General features: G+C 45.6%; 1 protein-coding gene across 1 annotated transcript; it reads right to left on the reverse strand.

The window, feature by feature from the left end:
* Nucleotides 1–18,441: 18,441 nt before the first annotated feature.
* Nucleotides 18,442–20,082, reverse strand: LOC123124983 (cyanohydrin beta-glucosyltransferase). Its single transcript, XM_044545527.1, has one exon. It carries the CDS (start codon nt 19,987–19,989, stop codon nt 18,577–18,579), a length of 1,413 nt encoding a protein of 470 aa, XP_044401462.1. The 5' UTR covers nt 19,990–20,082; the 3' UTR covers nt 18,442–18,576.
* Nucleotides 20,083–21,023: the final 941 nt, after the last annotated feature.

The following is a 21,023-nucleotide window of genomic DNA, read 5'->3' on the forward strand; positions in this document are numbered from 1 at the left end:
CTTGCCATGGATAGCTTCATAAACTTGCCATATTGCTGTAGGTATGCTTGTTTTGTCATGCATTGCTTTGTGGTGAGTGCATCAAGCTCACCAAGATGCCTTCATATTATTGTTTCTGCCATGCTCTGTTTTCTGCTAAGTCTGGAACTTGTTAACGAAACTTGCTATGTTTACATGGTTGCCATCATATCTTCTGGTCCTTTTTGTCTTAGGGTCACTAAGGGACGTTTGTCATATGCATTTAGTAGAATAATTCCATGCCTTGTTTTACCATGTTAAGTTCCTGTAGCATGTTGATTTTGTGCTCTGAACATTGCTACCTGATACTGTTTCAGTCATGTCCAGTAATTTCACTAGGTCTATGAACCTGATATCTTTTGTACTTTTGCCATGCTTGTTTGAACCTGTTGTGTTGTGATCTAGCCGTAGCTCAGTGTTCATCTTTTGTCAAGCATCTCCTGTAGATTACTGCCATATGCTTTGTTGCTATGTTGGAGTGCTGTAGCATTGTTACTTGTTGCATTCTAAGTGCTATCATGCTGTTAATCGCAGATTCGTGTCATTCTTGTTTTGCTTGCCATTTACAAACCGTGCATCCGTTTCCGGTGATCTTTATATCGATTTCGACCGAAATCATCTCATCTTTCCAGTGGCATGCTTGGTTTGCCAAGTTACTGCCTTGTTCATCATTTTTCGTCCGGAGCACGCACATGCATCGCATATCATATCTTGCATATCATTCATGTATTGCATCATGTTGTTTGTGCATTCCCCGTGATTGATTGTGGTTCCGTTGCTTGTGTCCTTGTTTTGGGTAGAGCCGGAAGACGAGTTCGTGAACGAGGAACCTGTTGAGTACGCTTACGAGGATCAAGCTTTCGACAACTCTGAGAACCTTGCAGGCAAGATGACCATACCCTCGAAATCACTTCTATCTTTGCTTTGCTAGTTGTTCGTTCTATTGCCATGCTGCGCTACCTACCACTTGCTATATCATGCCTCTCATATTGCCATGTCAAGCCTCTAACCATCTTTTCCTAGCAAACCGTTGTTTGGCTAAGTTACCGCTTTTGCCCGGCCCTTCTTATAGCGTTGCTAGTTGCAAGTGAAGTTGAAGTTGGTTCCATGTTGGAACATGGATATGTTGGGATATCACAATATCTCTTATTATATTAATGCATCTATATATATTTGGTAAAGGGTGGAAGGCTCGGCCTTATGCCTGGTGTTTTGTTCCACTCTTGCCGCCCTAGTTTCTGTCATACCGGTATTATGTTCCTTGAGTTTGCATTCCTTACGCGGTTGGGTGATTTATGGGACCCCTTGACAGTTCGCCTTGAATAAAACTCCTCCAGCAAGGCCCAACTTCGGTTTTACCATTTGCCACCTAAGCCTTTTCCCCCTGGTTTTCGCAAGCCCGAGGGTCATCTTTATTTAAACCCCTGGACCAGTGCTCCTTCGAGTGCTGGCCCAAACCGAGCGATGTCCGGCGCCCCCTGGGCAACCAGGGTCTATGCCAACCCGACGTCTGGCTCATCCGTTGTGCCCTGAGAACGAGATATGTGCAGCTCCTATCGGGATTTGTCGGCACATTCGGGTGGCTTTGCTGGTCTTGTTTTACCATTGTCGAAACGTCTTGCAAACCGGGATTCCGAGACTGATCGGGTCTTTCCGGGAGAAGGTTTATCCTTCGTTGACCGTGAGAGCTTATGATGGGCTAAGTTGGGACACCCCTGCAGGGTTTTATCTTTCAAAAGCCGTGCCCGCGGTTATGAGGCAGATGGGAATTTGTTAATGTCCGGTTGTAGAGAACTTGTCACTTGACCCAATTAAAATACATCAACTGTGTGTGTAGCCGTGATGGTCTCTTCTCGGCGGAGTCTGGGAAGTGAACACGGTTTGAGTTATTCATGAACGGAAGTAGTTTTAGGATCACTTCTTGATCATTGCTAGTTGACGACCGTTCCGTTGCTTCTCTTCTCGCTCTCTTTTGCGTATGTTAGCCACCATATATGCTTAGTGGCTGCTGCAGTTCCACCTCATTACACCATCCTTTCCTATAAGCTTAAATAGTCTTGATCTCGCGGGTGTGAGATTGCTGAGTCCTCGTGACTCACAGATTCTACCAAAACAGTTGCAGGTGCCGACGATGCCAGTGCAGATGATGCAATCGACCTCAAGTGGGAGTTCGACGAGGAACGTGGTCGTTACTATGTGTCTTTTCCTGATGATCAGTAGTGGAGCCCAGTTGGGACGATCGGGGATCTAGCATTTGGGGTTATCTTATTTTCATTTGGTTTTTGACCGTAGTCGGTCTATGTGTGTATTTTGGATGATGTATGAATTATATTTATGTATTGTGTGAAGTGGCGCTTGTAAGCCAACTCTCATTATCCCATTCTTGTTCATTACATGGGATTGTGTGAAGATGACCCTTCTTGCGACAAAACCACAATGCGGTTATGCCTCTAAGTCGTGCCTCGACACGTGGGAGATATAGCCGCATCGTGGGCGTTACACGCGGCCTCTCCCTCTCTCACCTCTGAAGAGCGGCATCATCGCCGCTGCCTTCGTCTCCGCGCGGCCAACGGCAACCCCAAGCACCTCCACCTCGCCATGAGCACCGCAGGCCAGCTCTCGTCCAGCCCACGCAGTGAATCAGGCAGGGGACACCCATAGACGACGCCCAGGATCCCATCCGCTGCCACGGTCATCGCCGTTGACCTCCTAGATTCGACCGCCCCAAGCCACCATAGACCTCCCTGACATCCGGTCCGCCATCGCTGTAAGGTAGCGCCCCTAACGCCCTCTTCCCCCTCTCGATTCGGCGCCCGTAGCTCCCAGCATGAAACCGCCCGCCATGACCGACCTCGGATGGTCGCGCGCGCGTTACCACCTATCACCTATCGCTGCGGCGCCCAACTCGCTTGGCGTGCGTTGCGCAGATACACTGCGCGCCTCGGGCCCTCCTCTCGCGGTCGTCTGGCCACCAACGGCGAGCCGCAGGCAAGCGAGCCACTCACGGCCAGGCATGTCTCACCGTGGACCAATTTTGACCTTGACGGTGTGTCCCGTGGACCAATTTTATTTTTTAATTTCTGTTTTATTTTTTCCAGGGGCAAAAATGTCCAGTAGACGCCCAGAAAACAGTCAACGCCCTTTGACTGGACGGTAACGGCTCGGATGGGTATTTCTATAAGTGGCACTAACGGCAGAGGGGCAAAACTGAGCATACCCGAAAATTAGGGGCAAAACTGAGTGGTGGGTTCGAGTTAGGGGGAGAACTGGAATTGGCCCTTACATTATTTGCCATTTGCCTCTCGTTTTCCTCTCCCCCACTTCACCCTTGTCGTTTTATTCGCCCTCTCTTTCCGTTCACTTCCTTTTTGCTTGCTTCTTGTTTGCTCGTGTGTTGGATTGCTTGCTTGTCACTATGGCTCAAGACAATACTAAATTGTGTGACTTTACCAATACCAACAACAATGATTTTCTTAGCACTCCGATTGCTCCTCTTACCGATACTGAATCTTGTGAAAAAATGCTGCTTTATTGAATCTTGTCATGAAAGATCAATTCGCCGGTCTTCCTAGTGAAGATGCCGCTACCCATCTAAATAGCTTCGTTGATTTGTGTGATATGCAAAAGAAGAAAGATGTGGACACTGATATTGTTAAATTGAAGCTATTTCCTTTTTCGCTTAGAGATCGTGCTAAAGCTTGGTTTTTGTCTTTGCCTAAAAATAGTATTGATTCTTGGAATAAGTGCAAAGATGCTTTTATCTCTAAGTATTTTCCTCCCGCTAAGATCATCTCTCTTAGAAACGATATTATGAATTTTAAGCAACTTGATCATGAACATCTTGCACAAGCTTGGGAGAGGATGAAATTAATGATACGTAATTGCCTTACACATGGTTTGAATTTGTGGATGATTATACAAAAAATTTATGCCGGATTGAATTTTGCTTCTAGAAATCTTTTAGATTCGGCCGCGGGAGGCACTTTTATGGAAATCACTTTAGGATAAGCTACTAAACTCCTAGATAATATTATGGTTAATTATTTTCAATGGCACACTGAAAAATCTACTAATAAAAAAGTGCATGCGATAGAAGAAATTAATGTTTTGAGTGGAAAGATGGATGAACTTATGAAATTGTTTGCTACTAAGAGTGTTTCTTCTGATCCTAATGATATGCCTTTGTCTACTTTGATTGAGAATAATAATGAATCTATGGATGTGAATTTTTTTGGTAGGAATAATTTTGGTAACAACGCGTATAGAGGAAACTTTAATCCTAGGCCATACCCTAGTAATTCCTCTAATAATTATGGTAATTCCTACAACGATCCTTATGGAAATTATAATAAGATGCCCTCTGAATTTGAGACTAGTATTAAAGAATTTATGAATTCGCAAAAGAATTTCAATGCTTTGCTTGAAGAAAAATTGCTTAAGGTTGACGAATTGGCTAGGAACGTTGATAGAATTTCTCTTTATGTTGATTCTTTGAAACTTAGATCTATTCCACCTAAGCATGATATCAATGAGTCTCTCAAGGCCATGAGAATTTCCATTGATGAGTGCAAAGAAAGAACCGCTAGGATGCGTGCTAAGAAAGATTGCTTTGTGAAGGCATGTTCTTCTAGTTTCTATGAAAATAAAGATGAAGATCTAAAAGTTATTGATGTGTCCCCTATTAAATCTTTGTTTTTCAATATGAATCTTGATAATGATGGGACTGAATATGATCCACCTTTACCTAGAAGGCGTTCCAAAAAATCGGAGTTTTTAGATCTTGATGCTAAAATTGATAAAAGTGAGATTGAAGAAGTTAAAAATTTAGATATCAATGATAATTGCTCTTCGATAGATTGTATTTCCTTGTTGCAATCCGTACTAAATTTTCCTCATGCTTATAGCCAAAATAAAGCTTTTACCAAACATATCGTTGATGCTTTGATGCAATCTTATGAAGAAAAACTTGAGTTGGAAGTTTCTATTCCTAGAAAACTTTATGATGAGTGGGAACCTACTATTAAAATTAAAATTAAAGATCATGAATGCTATGCTTTGTGTGATTTGGGTGCTAGTGTTTCCACGATTCCAAAAACTTTGTGTGATTTGTTAGGTTTCCGCGAATTTGATGATTGCTCTTTAAACTTGCACCTTGCGGATTCCACCATTAAGAAACCTATGGGAAAAATTAATGATGTTCTTATTGTTGCAATAGGAACTATGTGCCCGTAGATTTTATCGTTCTTGACATAGATTGCAATCCTTCATGTCCTATTATTCTTGGTAGACCTTTCCTTAGAACGATTGGTGCAATTATTGATATGAAGGAATGGAATATTAGATTCCAGTTTCCCTTAAAGAAAGGCATGGGACACTTTCCTAGAAAGAAAATCAAACTACCATATGAATCTATTATGAGAGCCACTTATGGATTGCCTACCAAAGATGGCAATACCTAGATATATCCTTGCTTTTATGCCTAGATAGGGGCGTTAAACGATAGCGCTTGTTGGGAGGCAACCCAATTTTATTTTAGTTTTTTTTTGCTTTTTGCTTCTGTTTAGGAATAAATATTTGATCTAACCTCTGGTTAGGTTTGTTTTTATGTTGTAATTAGTGTTTGTGCCAAGTTAAACCTATAGGAACTTCTTGGATGTTAGTTATTTGATCTTGCTGAAAATTCCAGAAACTTTCTGTTCACGAAAACAATTGTTAAAAATCACCAGAACGTGATAAAATATTGATTCCAATTGCAGAAGATCAATAAACAAATTTTCTAGGTCTTCCTATTTTGGCCTAATTTTTGGAGTTCAGAAGATTGCGTTAGTTACAGATTACTACAGTCTGTTCTGTTTTTGACAGATTCTATTTTTCATGTGTTGTTTGCTTATTTTGATGAATCTATGGCTAGTAAAATAGTTTATAAACCATAGAGAAGTTGGAATACAGTAGGTTTAACACCAATTTAAATAAAGAATGAGTTCATTACAGTACCTTGAAGTGGTGTTTTGCTTTCTTTCACTAACGGAGCTCACGAGATTTTCTGCTAAGTTTTGTGTTGTGAAGTTTTCAAGTTTTGGGTAAAAGATTTGATGGATTATGGAACAAGGAGTGGCAAGAGCCTAAGCTTGGGGATGCCCATGGCACCCCAAGATAATCTAAGGACACCAAAAAGCCAAAGCTTGGGGATGCCCCGGAAGGCATCCCCTCTTTCGTCTACTTCCATCGGTAACTTTACTTGGAGCTATATTTTTATTCATCACATGATATGTGTTTTGCTTGGAGCGTCTTGTATTATTTGAGTCTTTATTTGTTATTTTGCCACAATCATCCTTGCTTTACACACCTTTTGAGAGAGACACACATAAATTGGAATTTATTAGAATACTCTATGTGCTTCACTTATATTTTTTGAGGTATATAGTTTCGCTCTAGTGCTTCACTTATATGATTTAGAGCACGGTGGTGGATTTGTTTTATAGAAACTATTGTTCTATCATGCTTCACTTATATTATTTTGAGAGTCTTAAAACAGCACGACAATTTGCTTTAATTATAATATCATGAAGAAATTTGATGCTTGATAATTGTTTTGAGATATAAAGGTGGTAATATCATGGTTGTGCTAGTTGAGTAATTGTGGAATTGAAAAATACTTGTGTTGGAGTTTGCGATTCTCGTAGCATGCACGTATGGTAACCCGTTATGTAATGAAGTCGGAGCATGAGGTATTTGTTGATTGTCATCCTTTGTGTGGCGGTCGGGATCGCGCGATGGTTAACTCCTACCAACCCTTTCCCTAGGAGCATGCGTAGTAGTACTTTGCTTCGAGGGCTAATAAATTTTTGCAATAAGTATATGAGTTCTTTATGACTAATGTGAGTCCATGGATTATACCCACACGTACCTTTCCGCAATTTTCTAGCCTCTTCGGTACCGTGCATTGCCCTTTCTCACCTTGAGAGTTGGTGCAAACTTCGCCGGTGCATCCAAACCCCGTGATATGATAGGCTCTATCAGACATAAACCTCCTTATATCTTCCTCAAAACAGCCACCATAACTACCTATTATGGCATTTTCATCGCCATTCCGAGATACATTGCCATGCAACTTTCCACCGTTTCGTTTATCATGACACGCTCCATCATTGTCATTTTGCTTTGCATGATCATGTAGTTAACATTGTATTTGTGGCAAAGCCACCGTTCATAATTCTTTCATAAATGTCGCTCTTGATTCATTGCATATCCCGGTATTCTGCCGGAGGCATCCACATAGAGTCATATATTGTTCTAAGTATTGAGTTGTAATTCATGAGTTGTAAGTAAATAAAAGTGTGATGATCATCATTTTTAGAGCATTGTCCCAAGTGAGGAAAGGATGATGGAGACTATGATTCCCTCACAAGTCGGGATGAGACTCCGGACTAAATAAAAAAAGGCCATAAAAAAAGAGAAAAGGCCCAAACAAAAAAATGAGAGAAAAAGAGAGAAGGGACAATGTTACTATCCTTTTACCACACTTGTGCTTCAAAGTAGCACCATGATCTTCATGATAGAGAGTCTCTCATTTTGTCACTTTAAAATACTAGTGGGAAATTTCATTATAGAACTTCGCTTGTACTCCAATGATGGGCTTCCTCAAATGCCCGAGGTCTTCATGAGCAAGCAAGTTGGATGCACACCCACTTAGTTTATTTTGTTTGAGCTTTCATACACTTATAGCTCTAAGTGCATCCGTTGCATGGCAATCCCTACTCCTTGCATTGACATCAATTGATGGGCATCTCCATAGCCCGTTGATTAGCCTCGTTGATGTGAGACTTTCTCCTTTTCTGTCTTCCCACATAACCCCTATCATTATACCTTATTCCACCATAGTGCTATATCCATGGCTTGCGCTCATGTATTGCGTAAAAGTTGAAAAGGCTGAAGCGCGTTAAAAAGTATGAACCAATTGCTTGACTCAAACCGGGGTTGTACATGATATGAATATTTTGTGTGGGGAAGATGGAGCATAGCCAGACTATATGATTTTGTAGGGATAACTTGCTTTGGCTATGTTATTTTGATAATACATAATTGCTTGGTTAGTATGCTTGAAGTATTATTGCTTTTATGTCAACATCAAACTTTTATCTTGAATCATATCAAATCTGAACATTCGTGCCACAATAAGAAGAATTACATAGAAATTATGCTAAGTAGCATTCCACATCAAAAATTCTGTTTTTATCATTTAACTACTCGAGGACGAGCAGGAATTAAGCTTGGGGATGCTTCATACGTCTCCAACGTATCTATAATTTTTGATTGTTCCATGCTACATTATATTCTATTTTGGATGTTTAAAGGGCTTTATTATACACTTTTATATTATTTTTGGGACTAACCTATTAACTGGAGGCCAGCCCAAATTGCTGTTTTTTGCCTATTTCAGAGTTACACAGAAAAAGAATATCAAACGGAGTCCAAACGGAATGAAACCATCGGGAATGTGATTTTTGGAACGAACGTGATCCAGAGGACTTGGACCCTACGTCAAGAAAGCAACCAGGAGGGCCCGAGGTACGGGCGCGCGCCTACCCCCCTGGGCGCGCCCTCCACCCTCGTGGGGCCCACGTTGCTCCACCGACGTACTTCTTCCTCCTATATATACCTACGTACCCCAAACTACCAGATACGGAGCCAAAACCTAATTCCACCGCCGCAACCTTCTGTACCCGTGAGATCACATCTTGGAGCCTTTTCCGGCGTCTTGCCGGAGGGGGCATTGATCACAGAGGGCTTCTACATCAACACCATAGCCTCTCCGATGATGTGTGAGTAGTTTACCTCAGAGCTTCAGGTCCATAGTTATTAGTTAGATGGCTTCTTCTCTCTCTTTGAATCTCAATACAAAGTTCTCCACGATTCTCATGGAGATCTATTCAATGTAATCTTCTTTCGCGGTGTGTTTGTTGAGACCGATGAATTATGGGTTTATGATCAAGTTTATCTTTGAACAATATTTGAATCTTCTCTGAATTCTTTTATGTATGATTGGTTATCTTTGCAAGTCTCTTCGAGTTATCAGTTTGGTTTGGCCTACTAGATTGATCTTTCTTGCAATGGGAGAAGTGCTTAGCTTTGGGTTCAATCGTGCGGTGTCCTTTCCCAGTGACAGCAGGGGCAGCAAGGCACGTATTGTATTGTTGCCATCGAGGATAACAAGATGGGGTTTATTTCATATTGCATGAGTTTATCCCTCTACATCATGTCATCATACTTAAAGCATTACTCTGTTCTTATGAACTTAATACTCTAGATGCATGCTAGATAGCGGTCGATGTGTGGAGTAATAGTAGTAGATGCAGGCAGGAGTCGGTCTACTTGTCACGGACGTGATGCCTATATACATGATCATACTTAGATATTCGCATAACTATGCTCAATTCTATCAATTGCTCAACAGTAATTTTTTCACCCACCGTAATACTTATGCTCTTGAGAGAAGCCACTAGTGAAACCTATGGCCCCCGGGTCTATTTTCCATCATATTAATCTTCCAACACTTAGCTATTTTTATTGTCTTTTATTTTACTTTGCATCTCTATCATAAAAATACCAAAAAAATTATCTTATCATATCTATCAGATCTCACTTTCGTAAGTGACCGTGAAGGGATTGACAACCCCTTTATTGCGTTGGTTGCGAGGTTTTTATTTGTTTGTGTAGGTGCGAGGGACTCGTGCGTGGCCTCCTACTGGATTGATACCTTGGTTCTCAAAAACTGAGGGAAATACTTACGCTACTTTGCTGCATCACCCTTTCCTCTTCAAGGGAAAACCAATGAAGTGCTCAAGAGGTAGCAAGGGGGGGTAGGCGCGCCCCCCTACCTCGTGCCCTCCTGGTTGCTTTCTTGACGTAGGGTCCAAGTCCTCTGGATCACGTTTGTTCCAAAAATCACGTTCCCGAAGGTTTCATTCCGTGTGGACTCCTTTTGATATTACTTTTCTGCGAAACACTGAAATAGGCAAAAAACAGCAATTCTGGGCTAGGCCTCCGGTTAATAGGTTAGTCCCAAAATAATATAAAAGTGTAAAATAAAGCTCGTTAACATCCAAAACAGAATATAATATAGCATGGAACAATCAAAAATTATAGATACGTTGGAGACGTATCAGTCACCCACAAGCACCAATCTATAGTTCCGGTAACAAGATTGAACACAAGAGATGAACTAGGGTTTGAGATGAGATGGTGTTGTTGAAGATGTTGATGGAGATTTCCCTCCCCAAGATGGGAGAGTTGTTGGTGATGATGATGACGATGATTTCCCCCTTCGGGAGGGAAGTTCCCTCGGCGAAATCGCTCCACCGGAGGGCAAAAGTGCTCCTACCCAAGTTCCGCCTCAAGAGGGCGGTGCTCCGTGCCGAAAGTCCTCTCCTTATTTTTTTTCTAGGTCAAAATGACCTATATACCAGAAGATGCGCACCGAAGGTGGGCCGAGGAGGGCACAACCCACCAGGGCGCCTGGGCTCCCTGGCGCCCAGGTGGGTTGTGCCCACCTGGTGGGCCCCCTCTGGTAGTTATTTGCTCCATTAATTCTGATATATTCCATAAAAATTCCTTGTGAAGTTTCAGCTTGTTTGGAGTTGTGCAGAATAGGTAGCCTGACGTAGCTTTTTCAGGTCCAGATTTCCAGCTTCCGGAATTCTCCCTCTTCGTGTGTACCTTGCAAATTATGAGAGAGAAGGCATTAGAATTACTCCAAAAAGCATTATTATGGATAAAAACATTATAAATAACAGTAAGAAAACATGATGCAAAATGGACGTATCGGTCCAATGAAAATCTTTTGTGACAATACTGGAGCAATAGCCTTGGCGAAGGAATCCAGATTTCACAAGAGAACCAAACACATCGAGAGACGCTTCAATTCCATCCGTGATCAAGTCAAGGAGGGAGACATAGAGATTTGCAAAATAGATACAGATCTGAATGTTGCAGACCCGTTGACTAAGCCGCTTCCACGAGCAAAACATGATCAGCACCAAGACTCCATGGGTGGTAGAATCATTACTATGTAACCTAGATTATTGACTCTAGTGCAAGTGGGAGACTGAAGGAAATATGCCCTAGAGGCAATAATAAAGATGTTATTTATATTTCCTTATATCAAGATAAATGTTTATTATTCATGCTAGAATTGTATTAACCGGAAACTTAGTACATGTGTGAATACATAGAAAAAAAAGTGTCCCTAGTATGCCTCTACTTGAATAGCTCGTTAATCAAAGATGGTTAAGTTTCCTAACCATAGACATGTTTGTCATTTGATGAACGGGATCAGATCATTAGAGAATGATGTGATGGACAAGACCCATCTGTTAGCTTAGCATAATGATCATTTAGTTTTATTGCTATTGCTCTCTTCATGACTTATACATATTCCTCTGACTATGAGATTATGCAACTCCCGAATACCGGAGGAACACTTTGTGTGCTATCAAACGTCACAACGTAACTTGGTGAATATAAAGATGCTCTACAGGTGTCTCTGAAGGTGTTTGTTGAGTTGGCATAGATCAAGATTAGGATTTGTCATTCTGTGTATCGGAGAGGTATCTCTGGGCCCTCTCGGTAATGCACATCACTATAAGCCTTGCAAGCAATGTGACTAATGAGTTAGTTGCGGGATGATGTATTACAGAACGAGTAAAGAGACTTGCCGGTAACAAGATTGAACTAGGTATGAGGATACCGACGATCGAATCTCGGGCAAGTAACATACCGGTGACAAAGGGAATGACGTATGTTGTTATGCGGTTTGACTGATAAAGATCTTCGTAGAATATGTAGGAGCCAATATGAGCATCCAGGTTCCGCTATTGGTTATTGACCGGAGATGTGTCTCGGTCATGTCTACATAGTTCTTGAACCCGTAGGGTCCGCACGCTTAATGTTCGATGACGATTTGTATTATGAGTTATGTGTTTTGGTGACCGAAGTTGTTCGGAGTCCTGGATGATATCACGGACATGACGAGGAGTCTCAAAATGGTCGAGAGGTAAAGATTGATATATTGGAAGGTTATATACGGACACCAGAATGGTTCCGAAGAAGATCGAGGATGTTTCGGAGTACCGGGAGGTTACCGGAACCCCCCCCCCCTCCCGGGAAAGTTATTGGGCCTATTGAGCCATAGTGGAGGAGATGAGGCAGGCCACCGGAGGTGGCGCGCGCCCCCCTTGCCCCAATCCGAATTGGAGAAGGGGAGGAGGCGCGGCCCCCTCTTTCCTTCTCCCTCTCTCTCCCTTCCCCTTTCCCTCTTCGTTGGAAGGAAGGAGGGGGGGCGAATCATACTTGGACTAGGAGTCCAAGTAGGACTCCCCCCTTGCCGCGCCCTCCTTGACCGCCGGCCTCCTCCTCCCCCTCCTTTATATACGTGGCCAGGGGCACCCCAAAGACGCAACAGTTGTTTCTTAGCCGTGTGCGGTGCCCCCCTCAACAGTTTACCACCTCGGTCATATTGTCGTAGTGCTTAGGCGAAGCCCTGCGCGGATCACATCACCAACACCGTCGCCACACCGTCGTGCTGACGGAACTCTCCCTCGATCCTCTACTGGATCAAGGGCTCGAGGGACGTCATCGTGCTGAACGTGTGCTGAACACGGAGGTGCTGTACGTTCGGTACTAGGATCGGTTGGATCATGAAGCCGTTCGACTACATCAACCGCATTAACTAAACACTTCCACTTTCGGTCTACGAGGGTACGTGGACACACTCTCCCGTCTCGTTGCTATGCATCTCCTAGATAGATCTTGCGTGATCGCAAGAATTTTTTTGAATTACTACATTCCCCAACATTTTCTTGGACCAGAAGACACCCATGAGACTTGGAGTACAAGTCAGAGAAGCTTCGAGGCGGGCACAAGGGTGGAGGGCGCACCCAGGGGGGTGGGGCGCGCCCCCAACCTTGTGGGCCCCTCGAGGGTCTCCTGATCTAATTCTTCCTCCTATATATACTCTTATACCCCAAAAACATCCAGGAGAGCCACGAAACCACTTTTCCACCGCTGCAACCGTCTGTACCCGTGAGATCCCATCTTGGGGCCTTTTCCGGCGTCCTGTCGGAGGGGGAATCGATCACGGAGGGCTTCTACATCAACACCATTGCCTCTTCGATGAAGCGTGAGTAGTTTACCACAGACCTACAGGTCCATAGCTAGTAGCTAGATGGCTTCTTCTCTCTCTTTGATTCTCAATACAAAATTCTCCTCGATGTTCTTGGAGATCTATTCGATGTAATACTCTTTTGCGGTGTGTTTGCCGAGGTCTGATGAATTGTGGATTTATGATCAATTTTATCTATGAATATTATTTGAATCTTGGGCCATTTGCATTTCTGCCCCTAACTCGAACCACCTACTCACATTTGCCCCTAATTTCAAAGCATGCTCAAATTTGCCCCTCTTCCATTAAGTCACTACTCAGAAATACCCTTCCGTCCAGTCAAAGGCCTTTGACCGTCAAAGGCTCATGTGTATTGTAGCAGACGGAAAGTTCTACAGTATTGGACGGAAAGTGCTACAGTACTGTACGGAAGGGCATTTCTGAGTAGTGACTTAACGGCGGAGGGGCAAATTTGAGCATGCTTCAAAATTAGGGGCAAATTTGAGTAGTGGGTTCGAGTTAGGGGCACAGATGTAAATGTCCCTTGAATCTTCTCTGAATTCTTATATGCATGATTTGATATCTTTGCAAGTCTCTTCAAACTATCGATTTGGTTTGGCCAACTAGATTGGTTTTTCTTGCAATGGGAGAAGTGCTTAGCTTTGGGTTCAATCTTGCAGTGTCCTTTCTCAGTGACAGTAGGGGCAGCAAGGCACATATTGTATTGTTGCCATCGTGGATAAAAAGATGGGGTTTTCATCATATTTCTTGAGTTAATTCCTCTACATCATGTCATCTTGCCTAATGCGTTACTCCGTTCTTTATGAACTTAATACTCTAGATGCATGTTGGATAGCGGTCGATGTGTGGGCAATAGTAGTAGATGCAGAATCGTTTCGGTCTACTTGACACGGACGTGATGCCTATATTCATGATCATTGCCTTAGATATCGTCATAACTTTGCACTTTTCTATCAATTGCTCGGCAGTAATTCGTTCACCCACCATAATAATTTCTATCTCGAGAGAAGCCTCTAGTGAAAACTATGGCCCCCGGGTCTATTTTACATCATATAAGTTTCCGATCTATATTTTCAGTTTCCTAATTCTTTTACTTTGCAATCTTTACTTTTCGTTCCATATACCAAAAATATTACTATACTGTTTATCATCTCTATCAGATCTCACATTGAAAATAACCGTGAAGGGATTGACAACCCCTTATCGCGTTGGGTGCAAGGTTTGTGTTTGTTTGTGCAGGTATTCGGTGACTTGAGTGTAATCTCCTACTGGATTGATACCTTGGTTCTCAAAAACTGAGGGAAATACTTACTCTACTTTGCTGCATCACCCTTTCCTCTTCAAGGGAAAAACCAACGCAAGCTCAAGAGGTAGCAGGCCTCTATGTTGTACACTTCCCAGAGCACGCGCTTTCGTTGATTCTTCGAGGTATGCGTATCGTAGATCATGTACATGTCCTTTACGTCAGTTGGGGCAATGTCCCTCGTCATCATCATGTGGGTTGGGCTTCCCTGAATGGATGCTCCCGGCCTTAGTGACACACCTGAACACCCAGCAATTCTGCTTTGTATGGGTAGTGGGTCACTCCTCCGTCCTGGGGTGTATGGCACACGACTGGCTAAGGATTATGTTCAGCTTATAGATGCCATCATTCAAATCATCCCTGGACACCCACGGGGGGTCTTCCCGTCTTGTGTACTTGTACATGGGGACGACCGGCCCTGTAGAGGGAGCACACGGCGCGGCGCCCCACCCACGTCCCAATGATGTGGCCACCCCTCAGGCTGCGCTTCTTCAGGCGGGCGGTGGACTCCGCCGGGATCTTGGCGTCTCGTGACAACTTCTTCAGCGGAGCCCAGGACCACAACTTCTGCAGGGCTTATTCACAAATGCGGGAAGGTAATCTCCAAGCCCCTTCACGTAGAACCAAATCTTGTGCCACTCCTGAAAGGACGTCGAGAGGTTCGTGGCAACAAACTTGGTGTCGGGCGGAGCTGCAGGATGGCTTCTCCAAGGTCGCAGACGGTGTCCCCATTGGTCTGAACACAAACCCGAAAGAAGTACCAGAACATCTAAAAAAGGGGATGTCCCGAGAAAGCACTTGCAAAAAGGTGATGAAATTTGCGATGTGAAGAACCCCGCTTAGCGGAATGCGGTGCAGCTGGCAGCCGTAGAAGTGCAAAAACCCACGAACGAAGCCATGGAGGGGAAACCCCAGCCCCCTCCCGAAATACTTAATGCAGAGAATATGTTCGCCATCGCGAGGATTTGGCGGAGCGTTGTTCCCCGGGAGACGGCATTCCAGATCCGCCGGCATCAACCATGTTTCCATGAGGGCCTGAAGTTCTAAGATGGGGGCCGAGGAAGGGACCACTTTCCCGTGGTCTTAGGGGCTTTCGGTTGTCGTTTCTCGCCGCCCTTGGAGGCAGCCCTCCTTCTCTTCAGCCTCACCCAGCGGCGGGCGGATCCTGGCTGGGAGCCCGAGGAACCTTCTCGCTCCTGGTTTTGTCCATCTTGATGGCAAGGATGGGGCCAACTAGGGTTACGCAAGCGGGCAGTGAATAGTACGTGACGACGGAGCGCTTTCGGGAGCTGGAGACAGGAAGGCAGAAATGGATGGAGACAAAGGAAGAGGAAAACCCTTCATGTTTTTCCCTCCTTATAGCTAGCTTGAAACCGAATCACCTGACCTTTGCAGCGTGACATGTGCTCTGCACCTTCTGAAGTTCCCAGTTTTGTGAGGTAAGGCGCGTGGAACCAGGAGCCATCATCATCACATCCCTCAATTGGCAGGATACGCGCCAAGCGACCCTTCAATAGACTCTGGATCAGCCAGGTGGGCCGAGTTGACGGCCGTTGAGATTCGTGGAGGTCAGTCAGTACCACCCTAACATGGAGATGCGGCTCGCGGAGGCCTCAGAAATAAATTTCCCGAAGAAGAATCACAAGGACAAGCTCTATTGAGAGAGGAGCCCCCCGGAGGTCTCAAAGACCTGCTCCTGTGATCTCCGCCACCCTCGCGGTCTACTGACTGTGTCATACACTGAGGGAGGCTCACCGAGGGGAGCCCGCATAAGGCCTCTTGAAAGGCCCATGAGGCCTAGTGACAAGGAGGAACCCGAATAAGAAGATAAGCATCGTGCGGCCAACTTGATCCCCGAGTTGGTGCCGCGACAACCCTAGATTTATTTCCTCCCTCTGTAAAACCCTAGCCTCCTTGAGTATATAAGGGGAGTCTAGGGAACTTTCATTCCCATCTACTCCTGTAGAAACAACTCTCGACAGTCATCTCATACACACCATTGTAACCCCTCGCACGAGTTATCCCTCCACCATGAATACCAGACATGAGCAGGATGTAGGGTATTACTCTCCGGAGGTCCAAACCTGTGTAAAACTCCCATGCAACCTCCGCTCCGAGACTTCCAGCCACGTCAAGACCCCTACCGAGGGATCTGACAGTTCTCTGCATCATCGGTACCCATCTACAAGATTCAAAGACCACCCGCTGTGCTCTTGTGGGATCGATACTCTTACTTCAAAATAGCTACAACTAAACTATGTACATTTTCAGAACATCAAAATTTTTCTAGCGCCGTTGTCGGAGAGCTAAGCACTTTTGGTTTATTTTGTGTACTAAGTTATTTTGCAGATTCTGAGCAACCATGAACGAGTATGAGCATTTGTATCAACTCACCGCAATTAAGATCTTGGGACTGCATACCAAAGATTCCTTCATATCTATAGGCCTGAAACCTAATGGTGAAACTTATGAAATCGACCCAAATTTACTCAACATGCTGCAGAGTAAGCAATTCATAGGGGATGGTACAGAGGATCCGTATCAACATGTGCAACTTTTTTTATGAAATATACGAGCATTTAAATTGAATGCGTTCACTTATGATGAAATGAAATTTAAGTTATTTGGCCAGATCTCCATAATAGTTTGTCAAGTCGGCACACTGAAAGAATATATGCTGGAACAACTCATCTTTATCACAAAAGAAACACTTAATTAGTGCATCGTTGCCAAATTCTTTTTTTCAGATTATCTTTTGCCAGGATTCCCTTGCGATCTAAGTACCACATGAAGATTTATATTTTCATCAGGACTTCCATTTTTCAAATATATTTGTGGTGGAAAATTTTCCCATCATTGATGAGGTCTGAATATATGGATTTGACCGTGAAGGCACCAAAAGTAGTCAACTTTCAAAAGAATGTGTTTGAATCATGTGAAAGGTTAACCGCCATCAACCTTTCAACAAGATTTAACCTGTTGGTCCATTTGTCCCCAATCAGTGGTCTTCGCGAGGCAACACTCAATGGTACCTAGCCCATCACAAAAGCAATAGAGACATCTCCCCCCTACACAATACGATAGAGCCGTGTGTATTGCAAGCCTAGTGGCGATCACTTAGCCATGTATATTGCCAAAACCTATTAGTTAGACCATTGCCTACTACAACGTCCCTGAGTGGAAAATTTCTTTCTGGACCCCATGCGACCTTTCAGAAAGGCGAGTCCGTTTGTTTGGCCTCAACCTCCGCGAGGGTTTTATAACATAGGTACTTATAACAAAGTAATTCTTGATAACGCCCTCCTCAGTGAGTACCTTGTATAGTCATTTTGTCGACACACACTTATTTTTAATCTCAATGTCTTCCACACCTAGACCTCCTTGGTCTTTAGGGACACATATCGCATCCTATCTCGCGAGACGGTATTTATGTCTATGTTCATTAGACTGCCAGAAAAACCTGGATCTGTAGTAATCCAATCATTTCCTTACCCCTTTAGGTATTTCAAAGAAAGATACCATGAACATAGGTAAACTTGTGAGAAGAACATTGATTAGGATGAGCCTTGCCTCGCTTACTAATTCAACAACCCATTTTTTTCTCAACGCGATCCTCAATACCTTTCCATTCCTTATTAAGAAGTTTACGGAAATGCATTGGAATACCAAGGTATCTAAAAGGAAAAGAGTCAAACTCAGAACCAAATAGTTGTTTGTACTGATTCTTTTTTTTTGGCCTTTCCAAAGTAGAAGAATTTGCTCTCGTGGAAGTTGATCTTGAAACTAGATAACTGCTCGAAGTATAGTACAGTTGATCTTGGCACGGTAGGGTTTCTTTTATTAGAGAATTAATCCATTGTTAGAGGCACTGATCAACCCCATTAGCCAGTAGACTTCCTTATCAGCTTATTCAGCATTTATATATGTGCAAGTAAAAAAATGAAGCTCAATTTCTCTTCAAATTGCAGATTATTAGAAGCTCATTCATCAGTAGTTCATGCTACTGACTTGTGCTACTTCACTTTATAGGTACAAAACGAATTGATAGAATGAACTATAAACAAGTAAAATAAAATCATAACCCTTTGAGCAGCACATCCTCAACGAACCTATCAAGGTTAGCACAGGACGAGCCCCCTTCTTTGGTAGCATCTTCAGCCAGCCTCTTCCACTCCAACGTCTTCTCCCTCGCCTCAATTCCCTTCTCCCCGACCATCATCTCCCTCACCAGTGCAGCTATTTCATCGCCCCTCGCCTCCTGCGGCAGCTCCGCTCCGATGTTCCACGCCGTGCTTACCTGCCGGCAGTTGGTCGTCTGCTCGGAAACCATCGGCCAACCGAGCACCGGCACCCCCCCGATCACGGTCTCCAAGATGGAGTTCCACCCACAGTGCGTAACAAAAAGCCCCACGGCTGGGTGGGCAAGGACCGCCTCCTGGGCGCACCAAGGCACGACGAGCCCGTTCTTCCCGACCTCAACGCCGGCCGCCAAGTCGGACCGCAGAACCCACAGGTAGGGAGAGCCGCACCTCGCCAGCCCGGACGCGAACTCCTTTATCTTGTCGGCGCCCGCGGCGGCGTGGCTCCCGTAGCTCACGTACACGACGGAGCGAGCCTCTTTCCCGTCCAGCCACGCCATGCACTCCGTGTCCTCCTGAAAGAGGCTCGGCGTGTCCGTGGAGCTCGAGAGGTCGTCGCTTCCCGCCGGGAGCGACGATACGATGCTGGAGAGAGGGCCGACAGTGTAGACGGGCGGGAGGAAGGCAGCGAGCGCGTCGACGACGTCCTTCTCCATGTCGTGGAACGTGTTAATGACGACGGCCTTGGATCCGGCGACGACGCGCATCTGGTGGAGGTGGATGCGCATCAGCGCGCTGTCGGCGTCCGTGGTGTGGCAGAAGGTCGGCATGTCCCCGAGCCGCATGCCCTTCATCCCGGGCACCCAGTCCACCGGGGCGTCGAGGCTGCCGTTGGTCTTGTACCCGGCTCCTTTCAGCGGGACGAGGCCCCTCTTCACCAGCTCCTCGAACTGCATGTACCCCATGAGCCCGGCCGCGGACGCCGTGAAGAACACCACGTCGGGGACGCCGACGTTCCGCGCCCCCGTGGAGGCGAACGACATGGGCGCGTCCACCACGACGCAGCTCACGGGGGGCACGCCGGGCCTGCGCGCCATCGCGCGCAGCAGCTCCTTGAACGGCTCGAGGCAGTTCTGCTCGAGCGCGTCGTGGTGCGCCTCCAGCGACCGCGGCGGCGACTCCAGCGACAGCCCGTCCGGGATGACCTCGACGCCGAGCCACGGCGCGGCGACCGCGGCCGCCTCGGCGCCCTTGGCGAGCACGAGGCGGCGATGGTGCAGCTCGGTGTGCACGAGCGTGACGCGGAAGCCGCGGGCGTGGAGGAGGCGCGCGAGCTGCGTGTGCGGCGCGACGTGGCCGTGCGCCGGGAACGGCACGAACACCACGTGCGGCTTCTGCTCCGAACCCATGCGACGACGCGAGCGCGCGACGGCCCCGGGAGCTAGCTAGCTAGCTTGATCGTGTATAGTTTGCCTTGGCTTCGCCGACTGATGTGCTGATGGCTTCTCGACGACGTTCCTAGCTACCTTCGTGCGCGAGCATATAAAGGATACTTTTACCGGGGTGGTTTTGCAGGGGTAGCTGCAGCGTGCGGTCGGGCGGGAGCGGAGACAAAAGTGGCACGACAACGCCTGTGAGGTCCATAGGCCGTTCACAAGACCGATCGAACACGTTCACAAGACCCAGATGATTCGAGACCACCCGATCTGCTGGAACGTCCAAAGCCCAAGGTACTGTAGTACGTGGGAGCACACGGTGCATGCAAGCCAACAACTACCTTCCTTTTCGAGGCCTGTCGGACCACTAGGCAACCGCCTATAACTACACTCAAACCAGTCATGTCAAGTTGCCGATTATTCTGGCGAGCAAGTGGCCAGGAGATACCGCTCCTCTTCCGCATGCGCGACCGAAGAAAAACGAGTGAAGTGCATGGCATCTCCAAAACCGTCGGCGACGATCCGGACCGCGGAAGGTATTATCCGGACTGTGCTGTCTGGACCGCGGAATGTATTCAACGTGGTCATGTATGGTTTTTAGTATGTGTTTAACATGGTCATGTATCATTTTACGGGGCGGCCCAGACGTGTTTTTTTTCGACAAATATGGAAAGCTTTACAGGAGGAGTCTGGACAACAGATACGTAGGACTCCGACATCTCCGACCCACCCAAAACCCTTCCCGGACCCACGCTTTCGTCCTCCACATTTTCTCTCCTTCCTTCTTTCTCTATTGCCTTCACCGCCGCTCCATCACCCCAGCCACCACACCACATCCCTGCCAGAACTCCACATCTTCGTCACTTCCAGCATTCCAGCCGGGCTCCACCCCGCTTCTTCTCTGTCGCCGTTCAACCCCTCTCCTCCGATCGCCCCGCCAGGTACCATTTGCTATGCCATACTCACCATGCCCAACACTTGTTCAATGAATTGCCGGAGCTAAAAAA

The sequence above is a fragment of the Triticum aestivum genome, chromosome 5D, assembly GCF_018294505.1.
Source record: "Triticum aestivum cultivar Chinese Spring chromosome 5D, IWGSC CS RefSeq v2.1, whole genome shotgun sequence".
NCBI lineage: Eukaryota > Viridiplantae > Streptophyta > Magnoliopsida > Poales > Poaceae > Triticum > Triticum aestivum.

Excerpts from the sequence above, each read along its gene's own strand:
- LOC123124983 (XM_044545527.1), bottom strand. The coding sequence starts at position 19,989 with ATGGGTTCGGAGCAGAAGCCGCACGTGGTGTTCGTGCCGTTCCCGGCG.